This window comes from Cucumis sativus, chromosome 6 (assembly GCF_000004075.3).
Source record: "Cucumis sativus cultivar 9930 chromosome 6, Cucumber_9930_V3, whole genome shotgun sequence".
Taxonomy (NCBI): domain Eukaryota; kingdom Viridiplantae; phylum Streptophyta; class Magnoliopsida; order Cucurbitales; family Cucurbitaceae; genus Cucumis; species Cucumis sativus.
In genome coordinates, this window is record NC_026660.2 from 25,284,852 (window position 1) to 25,304,965 (window position 20,114).

Sequence of the window (20,114 nt, forward strand, 5' to 3'; positions counted from 1 at the left end):
AAGAAAGAGAGAAAGGAAAGTAAGCTTGTAGTTCAAGTTAAGCACACACCCTCGTCAACAGTATTGAGTCAAGATGAGATGGGTATTTTGCATAGTTTTATATTCCCACTTCCAATCATCTCCCAAGTTTCTGCTATATCAGTTAATAATTGTATACTTTTGAGAGACAGATCATCGATCTTCAAAATAGGAATGGTGGTGGAGGAATTGTTAGTCGGAGCGGCTTTGGGTGCTTTATTAGGAGAGTTGCTGAAAGGGGTTATGAATTTGATGGAAAAATCCGTTCATTTCAAACCTGAGCTTGAACTACTCAAATCACAGATTGAGTTTTTACAGCCATTAGTGGATCAGGTGGATGAGCTTGGTGAGGATTTCAAGCTTCGCTATTCTGATCAAACCTTGAAGATACTCATACGTAAAGGTAAGCAACTTATTAGAGAATGCAATGATGCTGCCATACAAAATACTCTCTCCAGGTACTTCAAGATTCAACTATGTTACACAAAAGACCTTCGAAGATTGGATGCTGAACTTAAAAGGGCGGGAAGCAATTTGAGGTTGGAATTATACGTACAACAAATGAAGAAATTACAAGCTCTGGAAATTAATTACAATAATGATGGCCGCTATGGTCGAATTCTAGATCGAGCCAAATTAATTGTAACCAGCATCCTTACGCATGTTGGTTACAATTTTACATTTGTAACCAACATCCTCGATAAACTATTTTCGGGCGAGAGTGGGAGTAATAATAATAAATATAATATCAAGCTGCCCTTGCTGTTTTATCACGATCAGAGACTCAAAGGTAAACTATATATATCGTTATTAATCATCATCATCGCATCATCCTCGTATGTTTTTTTAATTATATATATTAACCATTTTTTGTATGATATTATTAAATTGTATAAATGGGTGTAGGGAAAGCCGGTGTAAATTCTTTACATGCTTTGTTGGGAAGAGCTGTAGAACACATCAAGGACGACCCAAAGAAAGGTGGGTTCATATCAATATATAATTAGTACTGCACTGATCCTCTTTTTATAATTATTTTTTTTTAAAAAAGTGTGTTTAATTAATTTAAAGGCCGGATTGCGGGAATAATTGAAGAGATAATAAAGAAGTGGGGGGAAGGTAGATTTGAGAAGATATTTCATCGCACGTTTGAAACAACTATTGTAGCAGCTGACGAAAAGCTTCAAATATGGTTTGCTTGTAATTTGTCAACTACAAGAGAGAGAGGTGAAAATGAAACAGTAGCAGCATTTGGTGTTTTATTTGTATCTTCAGCAAAGCTTGCATTCTGGAGTTTCAAACCTACTCCACTACCACATTCCTCCAATGTTAATACACAATCCCTGTATCTCAAGGTACCTACTTTTACTCATTTTCATAAATCAATAAATATAGAAACAAAAGTACTGACACATTTGAGATTCTTGGTAATCCAGTTTCAGTTAAGCAATCTCCACAATAAAATCAACAGTTAACCAAAAAGGGAAACTCTCTTAAAAATATATAATCTGCAAAATAATATAAACTCTCTAAATAGTTAACTCTATTAGGTGAAACACGTATTATTTGTGTGTGGATATCTCTTCTTATATTTATATTTTTTACTAGTTGTTTATTTTGTAATAGTTAAATATATATTCTCTGACAATTCATAGGAGATTAGAAAATCGAACCTCTCCTAACTTGAAGGTTAACATATATACAGAGCTAGCTATTGTTGATGTTGCACAGAAAAAAGAAGGTATATTTTATAAGAAAGTTTTTATTAGTTGAGTATCTCATATAAAAGATACAACAACAGGTAGTTATACCATTTGAGCTACTAAAAGACGTTGAGTATGATGGAGATCAAAAATGCATACGAGTCATCGCCATTGATGACCAGAAATTTGAGTTTATGAATTTCCGGAACTACAATTTCGCTAAAGAAGGCATCCAACAAATTCCACTCGCACCCATTTGGACTCGCTAGCTCTACAAACTCTCTCTGCCTTAATTCTTGGGTTAGTAATAGACTATATTGGATTCAAGTTTTTATATATATATATAGATATATATATATATTTATTTATTAGGTAAGTACAGTTTTCTAGGGCTTGACCTTTAATTATAGCTGTGGTTGATTATTATAACTACAAGTTAATTTTGTGATCGTGAATTATAAACTTATTAGTTAAATAGTTTTGTTTTTGTTTTTTGCTGGATTTTAATTTCTACCTTTACTTTGGAAATTCCCATGGAATTTTAACAAAGGAAAAAGAAAAGGAAAGAGTCAGGTGGGAGAGAGAAATTGAATATGCTGGGTATTATACTTATGTCAACAATCGAGCTTTCCAACCAACCAACCACTTGTAAGACCAGAGAACGCGCTAAGCCAACACGAACCAATAGGAAACTAGAGATCACAACGCCAAACCAACAATCGCAATATTGCTAGTCAAACTCGAACCAAGAAACTGAGACACCTACAGATCCTATGACCGGAGACCCACAACCACAAACCTGTCCGACTGCAGAATGCCCTGTTGTAAAAATAAGGTACATCACTGTCAAAATGACTTATTGTGTAGTGACGAATCTTTAAGATTAACACAGCTTCTACTTGTACACTTGGTCCGATATTAAAATAGAAACGATCAAGAAACTTACTCACAATTGACAACTATTTGTATTGGTAGAGAAAAGGAGAGGTTATAAAGAATGAATGAATAAGAATACAAATCTTTATTAAGGCAAGCACAGTTGTTCGAGCCCGAGCTCGGACTGACGTCAAGTAGTGACACGATCATAGGGTTTACTTCTTCCAATTTAAGAGAGATAACTTTACATTGGGTAAAGGTCCACAGTCTTTTCCAACGCACCTAAGGCTGGAAAAAAACCACCACCAACTGACGTCACTACACCGTCAGGACGCCTACGTCAGATGGCGTCAACCACGGCTAAACCAGCCGTGAAACCTCCCAAACCGGAAAACCCACGTAACCCGAGGCGAGTGACGCTGAAATCGCTCACCGAATAACGCACCACCGTCGTGTGGCCGTGGGATAGACTTTTTCTCTCTCTCCTTTCTTTCTCTGTGAATTGCGGCTGCCCTCTCTTCACCTCTTCCTCTTTTCTTTTTCCCAAAATAAAACGAAGAATATTCGCTTAATTGCAAAAGTGCCATTGGCACATAATTACAATTCTGTCCACGACCATAAAAAAACTCATTTTACAATACCTAAGGCTTATTAATTATGGTAGCCCTTTTATTTTATTTTTTGTTTTTGTTTTTCTAAATTTAACTTATTTCATCCTTGTTCTTTTTACATATGGCATCTCTTAAATGTTTTTAAAACACTAAACCTTAAATAAATTTTTAAAAGCTAACCTTTCTAAGTTTTTAATTTTTGACATGGTTTTCTAAACCATGGATGACGGAAGAAATTTTTTTGGGTGGAAACAATTTTTATAAGCTTAATTTTCAAAAAACAAAGAATCAAAGGTAGGAAAAGAGATATTTTTAAATAAATAGAGGATGAGGAGGAGAAGCACAAGTACAAGGGAGTAAAATTTTTTTAGTTCAATATAATTAGGGTCTTTAATTGATTATTAATTGCTAGTTTTTAGCTTAAAAGTAGCCCAAGAAAATTTATAGATGAAGTGCATGAGCCAAGGGAAGAAGAAGATGAAGGTAAGTTCTATGTAACGACTTAGTGATGCTTTGGTGTTTTAAACTACTAGTTATTAATTTTGGCTAAATAGATTCTTTGATTGAAGTTTATTGTTTTTATTAAGTAAGTCTGCTGGCCTTTGATTAAATATTAACGACAGCTTTTATTCTCATTAATTAAAAACAAAATATATTTAAAAAACTTAGCTGCTTCAATGAAAATCCCTGAATTCTATAGAATAAGGAATGAGAAGGCTTTTATTATCGATGTTTGGTGTTTTTGTTTTGTAATAATGGAGGAGAAGCAGTCCAAACTGTACAAAGGAAGTTTCATTGTTGATGTTTTTTTTCTTTTGAAAAAATACAACGGTCTCTAATTGCTTGGCTACTTTTAACCTTATTAATGTCCATGCAAATTATTGATATATAATCCATCAACAAACAGAAAATAATCAAGCTACTTTGTGTACTTCACTGATATATATATATACACATATGTGTATATGTATATATGTATATATGTCTGTGTTAGGCACTTTAACCAAGGGAAGGGACTAATGAGTTAATGATTTTTTTTTTTAAATTATCATTACAGGTTGGAACTTGAAGATAATTTATTTCCATCTTTAATTGGAACTTTGGAATTTCAAGAGATTAATTGTGACTATGTTTGTATCCTGAAATTTCAAATTAAAAGACTTATAACTGTTATATGTTTGTTTATTGTCCATATAATTAACTTCAAGAGGTTTGTGATAATTATACGTTTATATCCTGAAATTTTACAAAGGTCCATTCACAAATGTTTGCATTTTGGAATTTTAAGAGATTTATATGTGAATACGTATGTCGTTTGATTAACGTTTCAACTCGGGTGTTAAATTTTAAAAACGTCTTAATTTGATCCTTCCTAATTTGTCTTATTTTAGCTAGAGGACTTATATGAGCATTTTAGAAATATAATAAATAATTGAATATATGTTTGTATGTATAGGGTTTGTTTAATACCAATTCAAAATGATTATGAATTTTGTGAGAATTTGAGAATGCATATGGACATCTCTTAAAAATGGTTTTCAAACCACTTGATTTTATGCATATTTATTTGAATTTTCGTTTCTGCCCCTTGGTTGTGAAAGCGTTTTGGTAATATACACATTTTGATCCAATTTTTAAAAACTTTCTTTAAAATTTGGAAACAAGAAACACAGCTTTTTCTTTAAAACCAGAAAACAAAAACATCTATCATTAAAGGAACCTGGTTTTTGAATATTTAAAAAGGAGAGCAGTGTAGAAATTTATGATTCAATGATTTTAAAACGTAAAATACACATTAAATTTCAATTGTGAGAGGGGAAATGAAATTAGAGGAAGACGAATGGCACAGAGGTGTATTTTAGTCAACAACTTTTGTCCACATATATATACTAACATTTATTACTGCAAATTTTGAATATTCAACCACTATTTTAAAAGAAATCTACTATTATTATTATTATTATTATTATTTAATTTCTGAAGTTGACATATAATAATACTTTTGAAAGTTTAATGTAGACAAAATAAGTTGAAACGGTTCTTGCTAAATTTTTAAAAAAGTAAACTCAGGGTTAAACTTATTGCTTTTACAAAATTAGCAAATGAAAAGCTCCACTCATAAATAAATGTAAGGAAAATACAAATAGATTTTATACACTTGATACGAAACTTGAATATACACTTCAAAATGAAAATATAAATATGTAGGACACATTTTAAATTATCACTCACTGTAATTTCTTTTTCTATCATTTTAAAGTAAAATGTTACCTTAGTACATGTGGTTGTCTCTTTCTCTGTACTGATGAACATAATAAATAAATAAATAAATGGTGTAAAAACAAAAGAGAATTAGTATCACCACACAAAACAAGATTGAAAATTCAGCAGCGTCGTCGTCCAGGCCTTGAGAAGAAACAGCACCAACAAAACATTAATGGCTCACAGCTTAGCCCTCTCTCTTTATCCTCTCCTCCCATGGATTATTCGAAATGGAAACAGTAGCTTCTCTTCTACCCTCTCTTCTCTTCTGCCTTTTCCCATATATTAATAATGCTAATTACTATTTTATTTTCATCTTCTCTTTCTTTCCTTTTTCTATGTATCTTTTTCAAAAGAAAAAAGAATTATTATGTTCTCTGACTAAGTTTTTATCACACCAAAATTTCTGTTTCAGTTTTTTTTTTTTTTTAATTTTATGTTTGATTTTCATCTAGTTTTAGAAGTATGTATTGATGAGTTTCAAACTTAGTTTTCATTTTAATTCTAATACACTTAGAGACAAAGATAAAGACCTCGTCTTGAAACCATTCATTTATTTTTTAAAATTTAAGATTATAAACGTTATTTTTTTTTAATTCTCTGGTATTTCACTGATTTTTAAAACTAAAACCACATTTTGAAAAGAAAAAAAGAACAGTGAAAGGATAAGGGGCACGTATTGAGTGGATGCAATTTTGTTTTCTTTTAAAGTGATACATTTTTATTGCTTAAAATTCAAAATTTTCTATAATATTAACACAATGTTAGAAAAACTTGGTTTTATTTTTATTCTTTTCACATATGTGCCCGTGTTTATACATTGATGGAAGGAGGAGTAAACTTGTAGTTCAAGTTAAGCACTCACCGGCTCAACAGCTGAGTCAAGATGATGAGTATTTTGCATAGTTGCTTCCAAACATTTTCCATATGTTTCTGCTACATCAGTTAATAATTATATATTTTTGAGAGAGACATAATCGATCTTAAAAATAAAAATAGTGGGGGAGGAATTGTTAGTCGGAGCGGCTTTGGGTGCTTTATTGGGAGAGTTCCTGAAACGGGTTATGAATCTGATGGAAAAAACCGTTCATTTCACACCTGAGCTTCAAGTACTCAAATCACAGATTGAGTTTTTACAAATATTAATGGATCAGGTGAATGAGCTTGGTGAGGATTTCAAGCTTCTATATTCTGATCAAGCCTTGAAGATACTCATACATAAAGGTAAGCAACTTATTAAAGAATGCAATGATGCTGTCGTACGAAGTACTCTCTCCCGGTACCGCAAGATCCCATGTTACACAAAAAAATTCCGAAGATTGGATGCTGAACTTAAAAGGGCGGAAAGCAATTTGAGGTTTGAGTTATGCGTACAACAAATTAAGAAATTACCAGCTCTCAATGATGGTCGCAATGGTCGAATTCGAGACCCAGCTAAATTAATTGTAACCAAAATCCTCGATAAAATACTTTCGGGCGAGAGTGGGAGAAATAATAATAAATATAATATCAAGCTGCCCTTGCTGTTTTATCACGATCAGAGACTCAAAGGTAAACTATATATATCGTTATTAATCATCATCATCGCATCATCCTCGAATGTTTTTTTAATTATATATTAAACATTTTTTGTATGATATTATTAAATTGTATAAATGGGTGCAGGGAAAGCAGGTGCAAAATTTGTTGCTGCTTTTGTGGAAAGAGCTGTAGAACACATGAAGGACGACCAAAAGGAAGGTTGGGTTCATATCAATATATAATTAGTACTGTACTGATCCTCTTTTTATAATTGTTTTAAATTGAAAAAAAAAAGTGTGCTTAATTAATTTAAAGGGATTGCGGGAAGATTTGAAGAGATAATAAAGAAGTTGGGGGAAGGTAGATTTGAGAAGATATTTCATCCCACATTTGAAACAAGTATTGTAGCAGGTGACGAAAAGCTTCAAATATCGTTTATTTGTAATTTGTCAACTACAAGAGAGAGAGGTGAAAATGAAACAGTAGCAGCATATGGTGTTTTATTTGTATCTTCAGCAAAGGTTGCATTCTGCAGTTTCAAACCTACTCTACGACTACTTTCCTCCGATGTTAATATACAATCCCTGATCAAGGTACCCTACTTTTACTCATTTTCATGAATCAATAGATATAGAAACAAAAGTACTATAAAATAATTTCTCTTTGAATACACTACCAGAATTTTGGTATTGAAAAACGTCGTCACGTGGATAGAGCTTCTATCGACGTTTTTTTTTTGTGTGCGGGCCATCGTGGCCGTATCCATATTGTATTTTCCTTTGCAAATGTTGGAACTGCACATGCCAATTGAAATATTGGACCAAAAAATTTTTGTCCACGAAAAGGGGCACTTGCAAATATAGCATAATTTGTTTTATAAATTAAGCCCACAGCACACTATTTTTGGATTTGTACATTTAGAAAATACAAAATTACAAATCTATCCTCTAGAATTATAAACATTTGTACGCATTATTTGATATGTTATCGATATACTTGATGTGTTTTTTATACACTTGATATTCTTGTTGATACACTCGATGAAGTAAATAACACTTGATACACATAATTGGTTTGATACACTTGATATGTTGGTGGTACATTTGTTAAGCTTTGCAAATACACTCAATCAATTAAATGCATTGATGCACTAAACATAATACTTTTGTTGCGTTGTCGATACATTTGTTACAATTTGTTCATACACTTGATGAGTTTAATACACTATCTATAAAGTTTAATATACCAAATACACTACTGATAAACATTTTACACTTCATCGATGCACTTGATACAGTTTATATGTTTGATACCCTTGATGTATTGGTACACTTTCTATGTTTACTGATACACTCGATTGATTAAAATACAATACTTGATACATTTGAGGTTCTCTGTTGATACACTCAATATACTTCGCTAGTAAACGTGGATACATATTATATGTTTGATACACTAAGTTATATCATTCATATACTTAATAATACTAAAATGAATTGCATTAAAATTTGAGAAAATGAAAATCATGTAGTAAGTATATCAACCAACTAATACATATAATATAAGTACATTACAACATTAATATATAAAACTAATACATACAACGTGATGCTCTAACAAACCAAAGACAACTATCTTCGTTACATCCCAACTAAAATAGATCTTGAATTAGATCTCAATGTCTTAAACTCAAAATTTGTCTTGACAACGGAATGACTTCAACAAAATTTATTTACTGATATAAAAACTGATACAAATTTATAAAAAAGGAAAAGAACCAAACATAAATAAATAAAACAAAGCTATGCAGAGCTCCTTTCAGTAAAAGAGATGAGTAACAAATAAAAGAGATGAGGAAGAACAAATCATAGCCTTAATTTTGGATAGATGATGATCAATTCACAGAAGAAGAAAGAAAAAAATATGATAATCAAAGTCTCTTACCAATTTCGGACACCAAAATATAGGAAAGAACATTAGGGGTTTTAAAAAAGAACATAGAAAGAAATACATACCTGAAGAAGAACAATAGGGAAGAAAGGAGAAGAAGACAAGAAGAAGATACGTAGCGAAAAGGAGAAACCAAAAACGATGGAGATTGAAGGAGTGATAGAAAATACCACGAAGGGGAAGAGAAAAAATGACAATAACATGGACGATAAAAAGTGAATAAAGAAGTGACAGGGAACTATTAAAATAAAAAGAGAAAGAAGGAGAAAAGAAAACAATGGAGATTTATAGAATGATATTTTTGGAATAAAGAAAAAATTAAAATATAAAATATCAATAAAATTTAGAAAGTTGTTATATTTGCAAAATTGAAAATGTTAGTGTTAATATTGGTGAATGATATTTGAATCGTGCCACCCAATACAATTCTCCTATAATTTTCGTACCCAAGTGTTTGGATAGGTAACACTAAAAGTAGAAAGAAACAAACAGTGAAAAAAGAAAATAAATCCCAAAAACTGTGGCTACACCAAGAGATGATATAATGGTTGAACGTAATTTAATCCGTAAATTGTGAAATGTATCAAATGGGTGTAGGTATCAGTGCTGCAAGTAACATTCTGATCAAGTAGTTAGAGACACTGTAGGAAATGAGGCACCCAGAAAAAATCCAAAGACCACTCCCACTAACGTTGTCCATATATATAATCCTTGCACTGTCGTTTGCTTTTCTAGTTTCTCCACTGTGAAAAGAATATGAAAGCCAAGACCACATAAACCAAACCACCAGGGTACGTATGAAAAACCAATCAAAACTAAAAATGACAAGGACACAAATAAAAGCAAACAACTAGCATGTGTATACCGATGGGCGCTTCCCGTAGTTGTAATGATATCTCAAGTTGTATAACCAACTTAATCAATAATTCTTTGAGCGACTTGTGAAAGTCCAATCCACATAAAGTCGAATCCCAAAAGACAGTCATTAAGATTCATCCACACAGTAATAGAATAAACTTCGCAGTCGTTCTTATTCTTACGAAGTTCACCCAGCAATTCAGAAGAAGAGAGATTCATATGAAAATCAAGCAGTTCGGCAGTAAAAATGTGAACAAACACATAATAATAACCGAAATGAACAGGGGGAAGAAAATTAAAAATCACAATGCATCAATGTTCAATAAAGTCGGAAATTCGCATTAACTCAAGAAACCTCAAACACATTCGAATCCAAAAATGTACAAAACAACAAATGATATAATTAAAAAGAATCTGTAGCCATTAACAACTGCAACGTAAATGCCATAAGAAACCAAATCCGAGAAAGGAATTTAACAAAAAGAAAAAAAAAACAGTAGAGAGAAACGGAAGGGTAGCATCGGTGTTCGGATGGTGGATTGCGGGAAATTGGGAGGTTAGTAGAGAGAAACTGTCTGTAGAAACCAAAATTCTCGTAGTGATAGCCTAACACACTATTAGATAAACCATGTATATCTATCTCTTCTTATATTTATTTATATTTCTTACTAGTTGATTAGTTTTTAATAGTCAAATATATATTCTAAGATATTAGAAAATGGAACCTCTTCTAACTTAAAGGTTAACATATATACAGAGCTAGCCATTGTTGATGTTGCAGAGAAAAAAGAAGGTATATTTTATAAGAAAGTTTTTATTAGTTGAGTATCTCATATAAAAGATACAACAACAGGTAGTTATACCATTGGAGGTACTAAAAGACGTTGAGTATGATGGAGATCAAAAATGCATACGAGTCATCGCCGTTGATGACCAGAAATTTGAGTTTATGAATTTCCGAAACTACAAAGTCGCTAAAGAAGGCATCCAACGCTTCCACTCGCACCCATTTGCACTCGCTAGCTCTACAAACTCTCTTTGCCTTAATTCTTGGGTTAGTTATACATTATATTGGATTCAAGTTTTTATATATATATTTGGTAAGTACAGTCTTCTAGGCTACACCTTTAACTGTGGTCGTGGTTTATTATTATTATAAGAGATAGTTGTAAATTTAGCAATTAAATTCAAAATAATTAAGTATATAGCAACATTTTTAAAAAATTACAAATATAGCAAAATTTGTTAAATTCTATCAATGATAGAGTCTATCACTGATAGACCATGTTGTAAAAATTGGTCTATCACCGATAGATCATACGAGTCTATAAGTGATACAAATCTATCAGCGATAGTTTTGCTATATTTACAATTGTTTTTAAATGTTGTTATATTCTTAATTATTATTCTTCAAATAGTCATCCATTATAATTACCTTTATTATAACTACAATTTAGTTTTGTGATCATGAATAAGAAACTTATTAGTTAAGTTAGTTTTGTTTTTGCTTTAGAAATTCCTATGGAATTTTAACAAAGGAAAAAGAATGGGGAATCGAGGGAGTCATACGGGGAAGAGAAATTCAATACCTAAACTTCCTTCCGTAACCATTTTATTTTTGCCTTAGTTTTTTAAAATTAAACTTATTTCTTTCTCCGATTTTTTAAGATGATTGAGAGATGAAATAGTTGAACTTTTAACTAAATTAATTTTAAAAACAAAAACAAATTTTTAAATGCTATTCTTTTTAAATGATTTTTTTAAAAAAAATTATTGATAAAATGAAGATGATGGATGAAGAAATTTTGGGTGGAAATAATTTCTACCAACTTAATTAAAAAAAAAAAAAAAAAAGAATCAAAGGTTGAGATGTCTAGAAGAAGGAATGAAAAGATATATTTTTAATAATGAAGGAGGAGAAGCACAAGGGAGTGCTTTTTTTTTTTAATTCAATATAATTAGGGTCCTAATTGCTAGTTTTTAATTAGCTTAAATAAACCATGAAAAATTATGGATGAAGTCAATGAGCCAAGGGAAAAAGAAGATGAAGGTAAATTTTATGTAACTTTACAAAGGAGTTTCATTATTGTTGATGTTCTTTTCTTTTGAGATTATATAATGGTCACTAATTGCTTGGCTACTTTTAACCTTATTAATACCCATGCAGTTTTATTGGTATAATCCATCAACCAACACAAAATATTCAAGCTACTTTGTGTACTTTACTGATACATGTATGTGTGTTTATCTCACTACTTTAACTAAGGGACTGATGAGTTATTGGGTTTTTTTTGGTTAAATTATCATGACAGGTTGACACTTCAAGAAAAATTATGACCATCTTTAGCACTTCTGAATTTCAAGAGATTGACTTCAAATCCTGAAATTTCAAAACACTTATTACTAGATATGTTTGTTTTTCTGTATGTATGTATGAATAATTTTAACACATAGGTGACTATGTTTGAATCTTGAAATAACATTACACTGTTTATTGACAATAATGTTGGCATCTTGGAATTCCAAGAGATTTATATATGTGAATAAGTGTACATGTCGTTTGATTTGAACGGTATTTCAACTCATTATGTGTTTAGTTTTGAAAATGTCTTAATTTTATGCTTTCTCTATCTTATTTTAGATGATTTATATGAACATTTTAGAAATTATTTATGATTTTGTAGAGTGTTTGTTTAATACCAATTCAAAATGATGATGAAGTTTGTGAGAATTTGAGAATGCATGGACACCTCTTAAAATTGGTTTTCAAACCACTTGATTGTATATATTTGAATTTTCGTTTCTACCCCTTGGATGGAAGCATTTTGGTGATACATGTGTGTGTGTATACATGTATGTATACTCATAAAGATTGAGCTGTTTAAACCTTCACAGAAGCATAGTTTTGGAGTGCTTTGTACTTTGAATATGCTCTACAAATGTATGTGGCTAGGATAATTTATTATATATTTCTGATGAATCTTTTAGAACGACAATAATTTAATAAGTTTACTTCAACATCTCAATCAGATTGAGAAACTAATGAAATGTAATATAATTTAAATTAGGAAGAAGAAAAAGCGACCCATTTTAATATTACATTGAAATTATGGATACTCAGTGGACTTTCTTTGCCACGCCAATTATTCACCCAATTTTTCTATAGCATGACGAAAATATTGCTTGATATTTATGATTCTAGAAGTCAAATTTCATCGACCAATTGATTTTCACTGTTCTTAACTCCTTCACGAAGACACTTTGAAAGCATTTACACCCAGAAACAGAATCGGAAAAAAGAAAAATGATTCGGACATGGAGTCACGATACCATTCTCATCCCACCAACCTCGAAATTTTCTACTTTAGACGCTCCATTCCCACTTCCAAACACCTCAATAAGTTTCGAATTTTTGCTTCAATGGAACCCCAAACCTTTCAAACTCTAATAAACGAGAAGAAGGGGTTATGCTGATCGGTTAAAGGTATTGTCTTTTGTTGTCTCTGTTTCTTAACGAAAGAAATGGCGCTGGAATTGGTGGGTGGGGCTGTTTTGGGGGCTGTCGTTGGGGAGCTATTCAAAGCGATCTTGAATCTGGGTGAAAGGGCCATCAGTTTCAATCCTGTTCTTAAGGATATCCGTTCCAAGCTTAATGCTATAATGCCTTTGGTGAAGCAAATCGATGAGCTTAATGATTATCTCGATTACCCAAAAGAAGAAACAGAGAAATTGAGGGGTCTGATGGATGAAGGGAAGCAGTTGCTTCTCCAGTGCGGCGATGTGAAATTGGGGGATCTTAATTATTTGAAGAGACCATCTTACACCCAAAAGCTTCGGGAATTGGATACTGCACTTCGAAGCTTCATGGATGTTTTGATGTTGCAGATGGCTAGAGATCAGAAGAAGAACATGAAGATGATGAACCAAATGATGGAGATCATTTGTAGACTTGATAATAGAGGTGGGTCGAGTAAACCTATGGATTTGTTTGTTCCACCATGTCTGGTTCCTCAACTGCGAGAAGAAACCGTTGGGTTGGAGAAGCCAGTTAAGGAGTTGAAGGTGAAACTTCTCAAAAATGGGGTTCAAATGTTGGTGGTGACAGCTCCTGGTGGCTGCGGAAAAACCACACTGGCCTTAAAATTTTGCCACGACAAAGAAGTCAAAGGTACGTCAAAATCATTCCTTTTGAGGGAAAAAATGAAAAAAGTTTGTCTACATATTGAGCTTAGGAAATGAAATTATATTAAACTATTGGGTGAAAAAAACTTAATGGCGTCTCTTACAGGAGCTTTCTAATTTCACGTCTTGATAGATATATTCCAGGAGAAGATCTTTGTCCCAGTTTCAAGAAAACCAGATTTGAAGCTTATATTGAAAGATATAATTGAAAGCCTTAGAGGAATTCAATTGCCTGATTTGCAAAGTGATGAACGTGCATTCTGCTATTTAGAATTGTGGTTGAAGCAGACAAGTGTAAATCGTCCTGTTTTGATTGTGTTAGATGATGTGTGGAGTGGGCAAGAATCTGAAGTTCTTCTTGATAAGCTGTTTCAATTGCCTTGCTGCAAGATCTTGGTCACTTCTAGGTTTTATTTCCCAAGATTTAGTGAGTCTTATTATTTGGAACCTTTGAACCATGAGAATGCAGTACAACTTTTTCGTCGTGCAGCATCACTGGACAAAGGAATTTCTAAGCTCCCCGATGATGAAACTGTAGAAAAGGCAAACTTTCTATTATCTGATTAGCTCTACTTTTTCTAATATTTTTATATCTGTCAGTTTCTTTTAAATGGCTATGTTTAAAAAGCTCTTTGAAATTGAATTTCAGATAATTGGGGGATGCAAGAGACTACCTCTTGCACTGAAGGTAATCGGGAGGTCTCTTTCCCACAAACCGACATCTGTTTGGAAAGTAACGGGGAGGAATTTGGCTAGAAGTGGCTCCATATTTGATTCTGACAATGAACTTCTTGAATGCCTTCAGAGCAGTTTGGATGTCTTGGATGATAACATGGTAACTAAGAAGAGTTTCATGGATTTAGGCTCTTTTCATGAAGATCAAAGAATTTCTGCTTCTACCTTCATTGACATGTGCACAGTTTTGTACACACTAGACGAAAGTGAAGCAATGGTTACCCTTGACGAACTATCCTCTCGAAGTCTAGTTAATTTTGTCACAGCGAGGTAAATACTATGCTCGAATGTTTGTAATTTCAGTTGCTGATAGTGTTGCCTGTATTATTGATGTAAAGAGAATAGAAATTGATTTGTTTTGTGGGGTTGTTGATCAGAAAATATGGATATGATGATGACTTTTATGAAGAGTACTCTTTTACTCAGCATGATATTCTCAGAGATTTGGCTATTCACTTGATGAATATGGAGCCCATAGAACAAAGGAAAAGATTGATCTTAGACATTAATGGAAATGATCTTCCCAAATGGTGGGTTGATCAAGAAAAGCATACTTCCTATGCTCGCCTTATATCCATAACCACAGGTTTGTCTCTTTCTCTGTGATATTCCATTTTCTTTCCTTTTTCTTTATCACTTTCACAACTTACTCAAAGGGGTTTTGGATGTTGCAGATAAGAGATTCTCAGCAAGTTGGCCTGACATGGAAGCACCTGAAGTGGAGGTTCTGATTCTTAATCTTCAGTCAAGAACTTACAACTTGCCTGGGTTCATCAAAAGAATGAATAAGCTGAAAGTTTTGATAATCACATATTTTGGTTCTTTTCTAACTGAGGTGACAAGTGAAGATAATCAACTACTCGACAGCCTAACAAGTCTTGAACGAATCAGGTTTGAGCGGATTTCAGTTCCTATCTTTAGTAATCCAAACCCGAAACCACTGATAAATCTGCAGAAAATATCCTTCTTTATGTGCAAATTTGGTCAAACATTCATGGATCCTTCAACCCCAATCTCAGATTTGTTGCCAAACCTGCTGGAGATTTCCATAGACTTCTGCAACAATTTGAGTGAAGTCCCCAATAGGTTGTGTGAAATTGTCAGCTTGCAGAAGCTGAGCATTACAAATTGCCATGGACTATCTTCCTTGCCAGAAGATGTAGGGAAGTTGATTAATCTAAAAAATCTAAGGCTAAGATCTTGCATTCATTTAGAAGAGTTTCCAGAGTCGACAACGAAGCTTCGGGAATTAGTCCTGCTTGATATATCTAACTGTATTGGTCTTGCCAAGCTTCCCGAGAAGATTGGTGAATTTCATAATTTAGAAAAGCTTGACATGAGACACTGCTGGAGTTTGAGCAAGCTGCCACTGTCGATTGGAAAGCTGAAAAATGTGAAGTTTTTATGTGATAGAGAGGTTGGAGAGTGGTTGAGAAAGGTTGCACCTCGCCTTGCCAAACAGGTGAAAGTGCAAGAGGAAGAAGCCAACCTGGAGTGGCTTGGTTTTTGAACCATTCTTTAACTTTAAACATTGGTTCGTTTTCTTCGTTTGTGTTTAGAATAAGTTGTTTTTTTTTAGTATAGTTCAACTGAAGTCTTCAATTAAATTTGGGAGAAATTGGTTGACTTCATTTTTGGACTCAGATGTTTAATAATTTGAAATAATTAGCATTATAACACTTACTCAAATCAATTATTTATAATGTTTTATTAGTAATCATTTTTAAAGACGTTTTCAATTATCTAATTTTTTTTTATTGTTCCCCTTGTTTTGATTGCTTTCTTGTCTAATCTATCCGGGGCTTTGAATTGGAAAAAAAAGGATTTTGAATCCGAAAAGAGTCTAATGCAACTCTACAAGAGATGAAGTAGCCACCATAGAATTTCAAGGAATGCGAATGAGATGTACAACCGTTTTAAGGTGTTCAAAGATAATGCAAAACATGTGTTTAAAATGAACGTAATGAAAAAATCATTAAAATTGAAGCTCAACCAATTTGCTGATATGTTTGATGATGAGTTTAGGAAGATGTATACTTCCATTATTCCTTACAACAAAGACTTATATGTAAGGAAATAGAAGCTATCGATGGTCGTATCAATGGATTCATGCATGAACATGCAAATAATATTCATCTCAATAGATAGGAGGAGGAAAAAAAGAGTTGTAAATGTCATAATTAAAAATCAAGACGGGTGTGGTAATTAATTTAATTTATAATTCTTCTCTAAGCCTAAATAATTATCTGTTTGGCAGAATTAGTATCTGTTTGAGAGAATATACTGTTTTAAACCAATATAATTCTAATTAAACTATCTAAATACGTTTTCATAATATAAAATATAATTGTGTGTATTGTGTTTGATATTTCATTAATAGGGCTGCAATGAGAGAGTGAGAATATGAGGATATAAGAATTGATGGAGAGCTGCTTTTTTCCTATATAAATAAATAAAGTTTTCCTGCTGATCTAATTCAATACAAAATATTATTTCTAAAATCGTTATGGTTTATGATTACTCTAATAATAAAACAAAAATCTAATAATTTAATTCCAACACCAAATTGGGCCTGGAAACCCGCAGTTAGGCCACTAAATGAAACTAGCCCATGTTGGGGTTAATGGCCCCCCCCCAATTTAAATATATGCCGATGACGGTGCTATCTCCTGAATTATCAATTTAATCCTTAAATTATAAAGAATTTATTATAATTTCTGGGATATATTTAGATTAGAAACCTAAAATAATAAGGTATTATTAGACACAATTTAAATTAAAACAATTATCCACCTTGTATAGCAATTATCTTGTTTGTAGAGAGAATAGGAGAAATGAAGCAACACATAATATATACTCACAGATTGATGAGAGCAACCTCCTCATATAAAACACACAAGTTGAGGCTCACCGAATAAAGAAGGAATATTTTGATTCAAACCCCATCACCCCTCTCGACTGAGATTTTACACAAATCATCATGTTAATTATAATTTGTGCTTAAGTTTATTTGAAGGGCTAAAAAAAATAAGCATCACATCATGTCACAAATGTAGAATAATATTATATTTTTTTTTTCTGAAAAAAGGTTTCAACGTGGGATATTTATCCAATGTTTAATTAAATGTTGTTCCCAATTTCCAAAAGGTTAAAGAAGATGTTTGTAAAAAGATACTTTTGTTAAAATATATTGAGTAAAAATAAAGAATTGAAAATAGTTGATGGGGTTTGAAATTAGGAGAGAGAAGAGAATAAAAAAGAAGATAAAAATGATGATTAAATATAGTTAATTGAACTTAGTCAACAAAGATAAATAAATGGTTGCAAGAGAAAAAAGAAATGAATAATAAAGATCCCTTTTATTTCTTTGCCGTAGAAATATAGAGTGGGAAACACGTAGATTTGTCACAATGGAAATAAAAAAAAAAAAAGAGGATAAAATGTTGTATTATATTATCTATTCGAAATGTATATTTTTAGAGAGAAATGAATAATTTGTTTTTGTTTATATTTTTTATAATTTGCAAAAGTAAAAAAAGAAAAGAAAAGAAAAGAAAAAAGAATGTGGGGGAGACAGTGGGGAATGGAAAAATTGAAAGAAAAAAAGAAGTGATTGGAAAGGGGGAGTAATTTGATATATATTTGTTGTGTGTTTGAGTGTAGAGAGTGTAGAGCACACATAATGTGGCGAAACGTTGATGTGTGTGTTTATATTTCGTTGTCCAATGTCCACTCACTTACAATCCTCATCTCATCCATTTCCCTTTCTTTTCAACATAACCCATTTTCTCTCTTTTACCAAACTTTCTTACTTACTCATATGCTAACACTTTCTTCTCATTATTTTCATTTCTTTTTTCTTTTTGTATTTCTTCTTTCCTAAAGCTATCTTTATTTGTTGTTACCAATACAAAACTTACTTTCTATATTTACCCTTTTTATCTCTTCACTAAATACTCTTTTCTCTTCCTTTCCTTTCCTTTTCTATGCCTTAATGTTTATTATTTTTTTTTTTTTACTGAGATTTTATTATTGTTAAAATTAAATTTCAAACATAAGAAGCAAATAAAAACTCAATGGTACACAAGTAATATTTCAAAATCTTAACATTAAATGCTTTATTTATTTGTTTAAAGGTGCGGCATATTTTCGTTGCATTGCATGCCTTAGGGTAAAATGTATAAATGAACACATATCACTCTTCAAACTAGCTTATAGGGTAAAATGTATTATAGTTGTAAATTATCGTAATTGTATTATAATAGTTTGTATTTGGAGTGTTGATTATTTTGATTAAGATTATAGTAGTATTTGCTTGAAAATAATGTTAGAATAGTTTGTATTGAGATTATGTTTAAGGATTGTTCAAATCTCCCAGGTAAGAAAGTAAGAGAATCAAACTTGAATTACAAAAGTGCCCACAACCAGAATAATTAATTTCAACCACAAAATCAAACGATTAAAAGAATGTCCAATCTAACAATATAAAAAAATATATGCCCAATTTCAGAAAACACACAAATAATATTCAATCCAAAAGTACTAAAATGTGTACTCACAAAAGTAAGTTGATGTGTATCTCTTTTTCTTTTCTTTTTAATGTAGTAGGTTTAAATCTTACTATACTTTTAATTTGTGTATTTGTGATTTAATTTTCTAAAAAAATAATAAAAACAATTGCTTTCAATGAAAATCTATTTCTATAGACACTCTTAAGTGAAAACACCAATGCCAGAAGCACTTTGCCTCTTTTTAATTTTCAATATAATATAGCTAGAGTGCTACTTTCGTTCATTGTCAACCCCATGGAAATTATTTAAGAGAAAAAAGTGAGAGTGTGAATTGTGAAAAGAAGAAGTATGTATCAAGAAAATACTAAAAAATTAAAAAAAAAATCTCCTTTACTGGATCGAAAAATATTTTAATAAGAAAAAAATAAATTAAACATAATGTCAAACTTGTCCAAGGTCATAAGATTAACAATGGATTTTTCTCCATGCTTTATCAAGTCAAAAAGCTGTCTTCACAAATTTGAAAGCCTTAATGTCAAATAATAATAAAATTTCATTCATCTAAGTCTATGACATGTGATAGCACAATTGAAAGATATTATTAATTCACATCCCCACTTCAACCCTTTTTAAATCAAACAAAGGAATGATCACCTTCAATTCTTTTGCCAAATGTATGGACCCTTTCTCAAATTATATCTCCTTTTATTTTATTTGAGTTTCCATTTTCTTAAAAGTAAATAAAAAGTTCAATAAACAATTGTTTATGTTCACTTCATGTTCTACCCATATCTCTCTCTCATCTTTCTCCTTTTTAAATAGTGAGATCCAAAAAGGGATATATAGCATTGTATTTTGGCTTCTAAGATGACAATTTTAAACCATTA

At 31.7% G+C, this 20,114-nt stretch overlaps 3 protein-coding genes across 7 annotated transcripts; all 3 read left to right on the top strand.

Moving 5' to 3' along the window:
• On the top strand, nt 1–4,429 carry LOC101219966. Of its 2 annotated transcripts, XM_004141966.3 has the most exons (5): nt 2–808; nt 925–999; nt 1,090–1,373; nt 1,820–2,021; nt 4,266–4,429. In XM_004141966.3, exons 1-4 carry the CDS (start codon nt 79–81, stop codon nt 1,988–1,990), a joined length of 1,260 nt encoding a protein of 419 aa, XP_004142014.3. In that variant the 5' UTR covers nt 2–78; the 3' UTR covers nt 1,991–2,021; nt 4,266–4,429. The 2 variants fall into 2 exon arrangements, with proteins under 2 accessions (XP_031742634.1, XP_004142014.3); XM_031886774.1 differs by lacking the exon at nt 1,820–2,021 and having other exon boundaries at nt 1–808.
• A 1,115-nt stretch (nt 4,430–5,544) lies between these two features.
• LOC105435900 lies at nt 5,545–12,337 on the top strand. 4 transcript variants are annotated; one of them, XM_011659542.2, is made up of 5 exons: nt 5,547–7,021; nt 7,136–7,210; nt 7,307–7,584; nt 10,653–10,853; nt 12,112–12,337. In XM_011659542.2, the coding sequence occupies exons 1-5, from the start codon at nt 6,535–6,537 to the stop codon at nt 12,181–12,183; spliced, it is 1,113 nt and encodes a 370-aa protein (XP_011657844.2). In that variant the 5' UTR covers nt 5,547–6,534; the 3' UTR covers nt 12,184–12,337. The 4 variants fall into 4 exon arrangements, with proteins under 4 accessions (XP_031743362.1, XP_031743360.1, XP_011657844.2 ...); XM_031887501.1 differs by lacking the exon at nt 12,112–12,337 and having other exon boundaries at nt 5,554–5,709; nt 6,625–7,021; nt 10,653–11,017; XM_031887502.1 differs by lacking the exon at nt 12,112–12,337 and having other exon boundaries at nt 5,545–7,021; nt 7,403–7,584; nt 10,653–11,020.
• A 592-nt stretch (nt 12,338–12,929) lies between these two features.
• Nucleotides 12,930–16,458, top strand: LOC101219167 (probable disease resistance protein At5g66900). The gene is made up of 5 exons (XM_004141879.3): nt 12,930–13,967; nt 14,115–14,524; nt 14,631–14,986; nt 15,094–15,302; nt 15,391–16,458. The coding sequence occupies exons 1-5, from the start codon at nt 13,322–13,324 to the stop codon at nt 16,224–16,226; spliced, it is 2,457 nt and encodes an 818-aa protein (XP_004141927.1). The 5' UTR covers nt 12,930–13,321; the 3' UTR covers nt 16,227–16,458.
• Nucleotides 16,459–20,114: the final 3,656 nt, after the last annotated feature.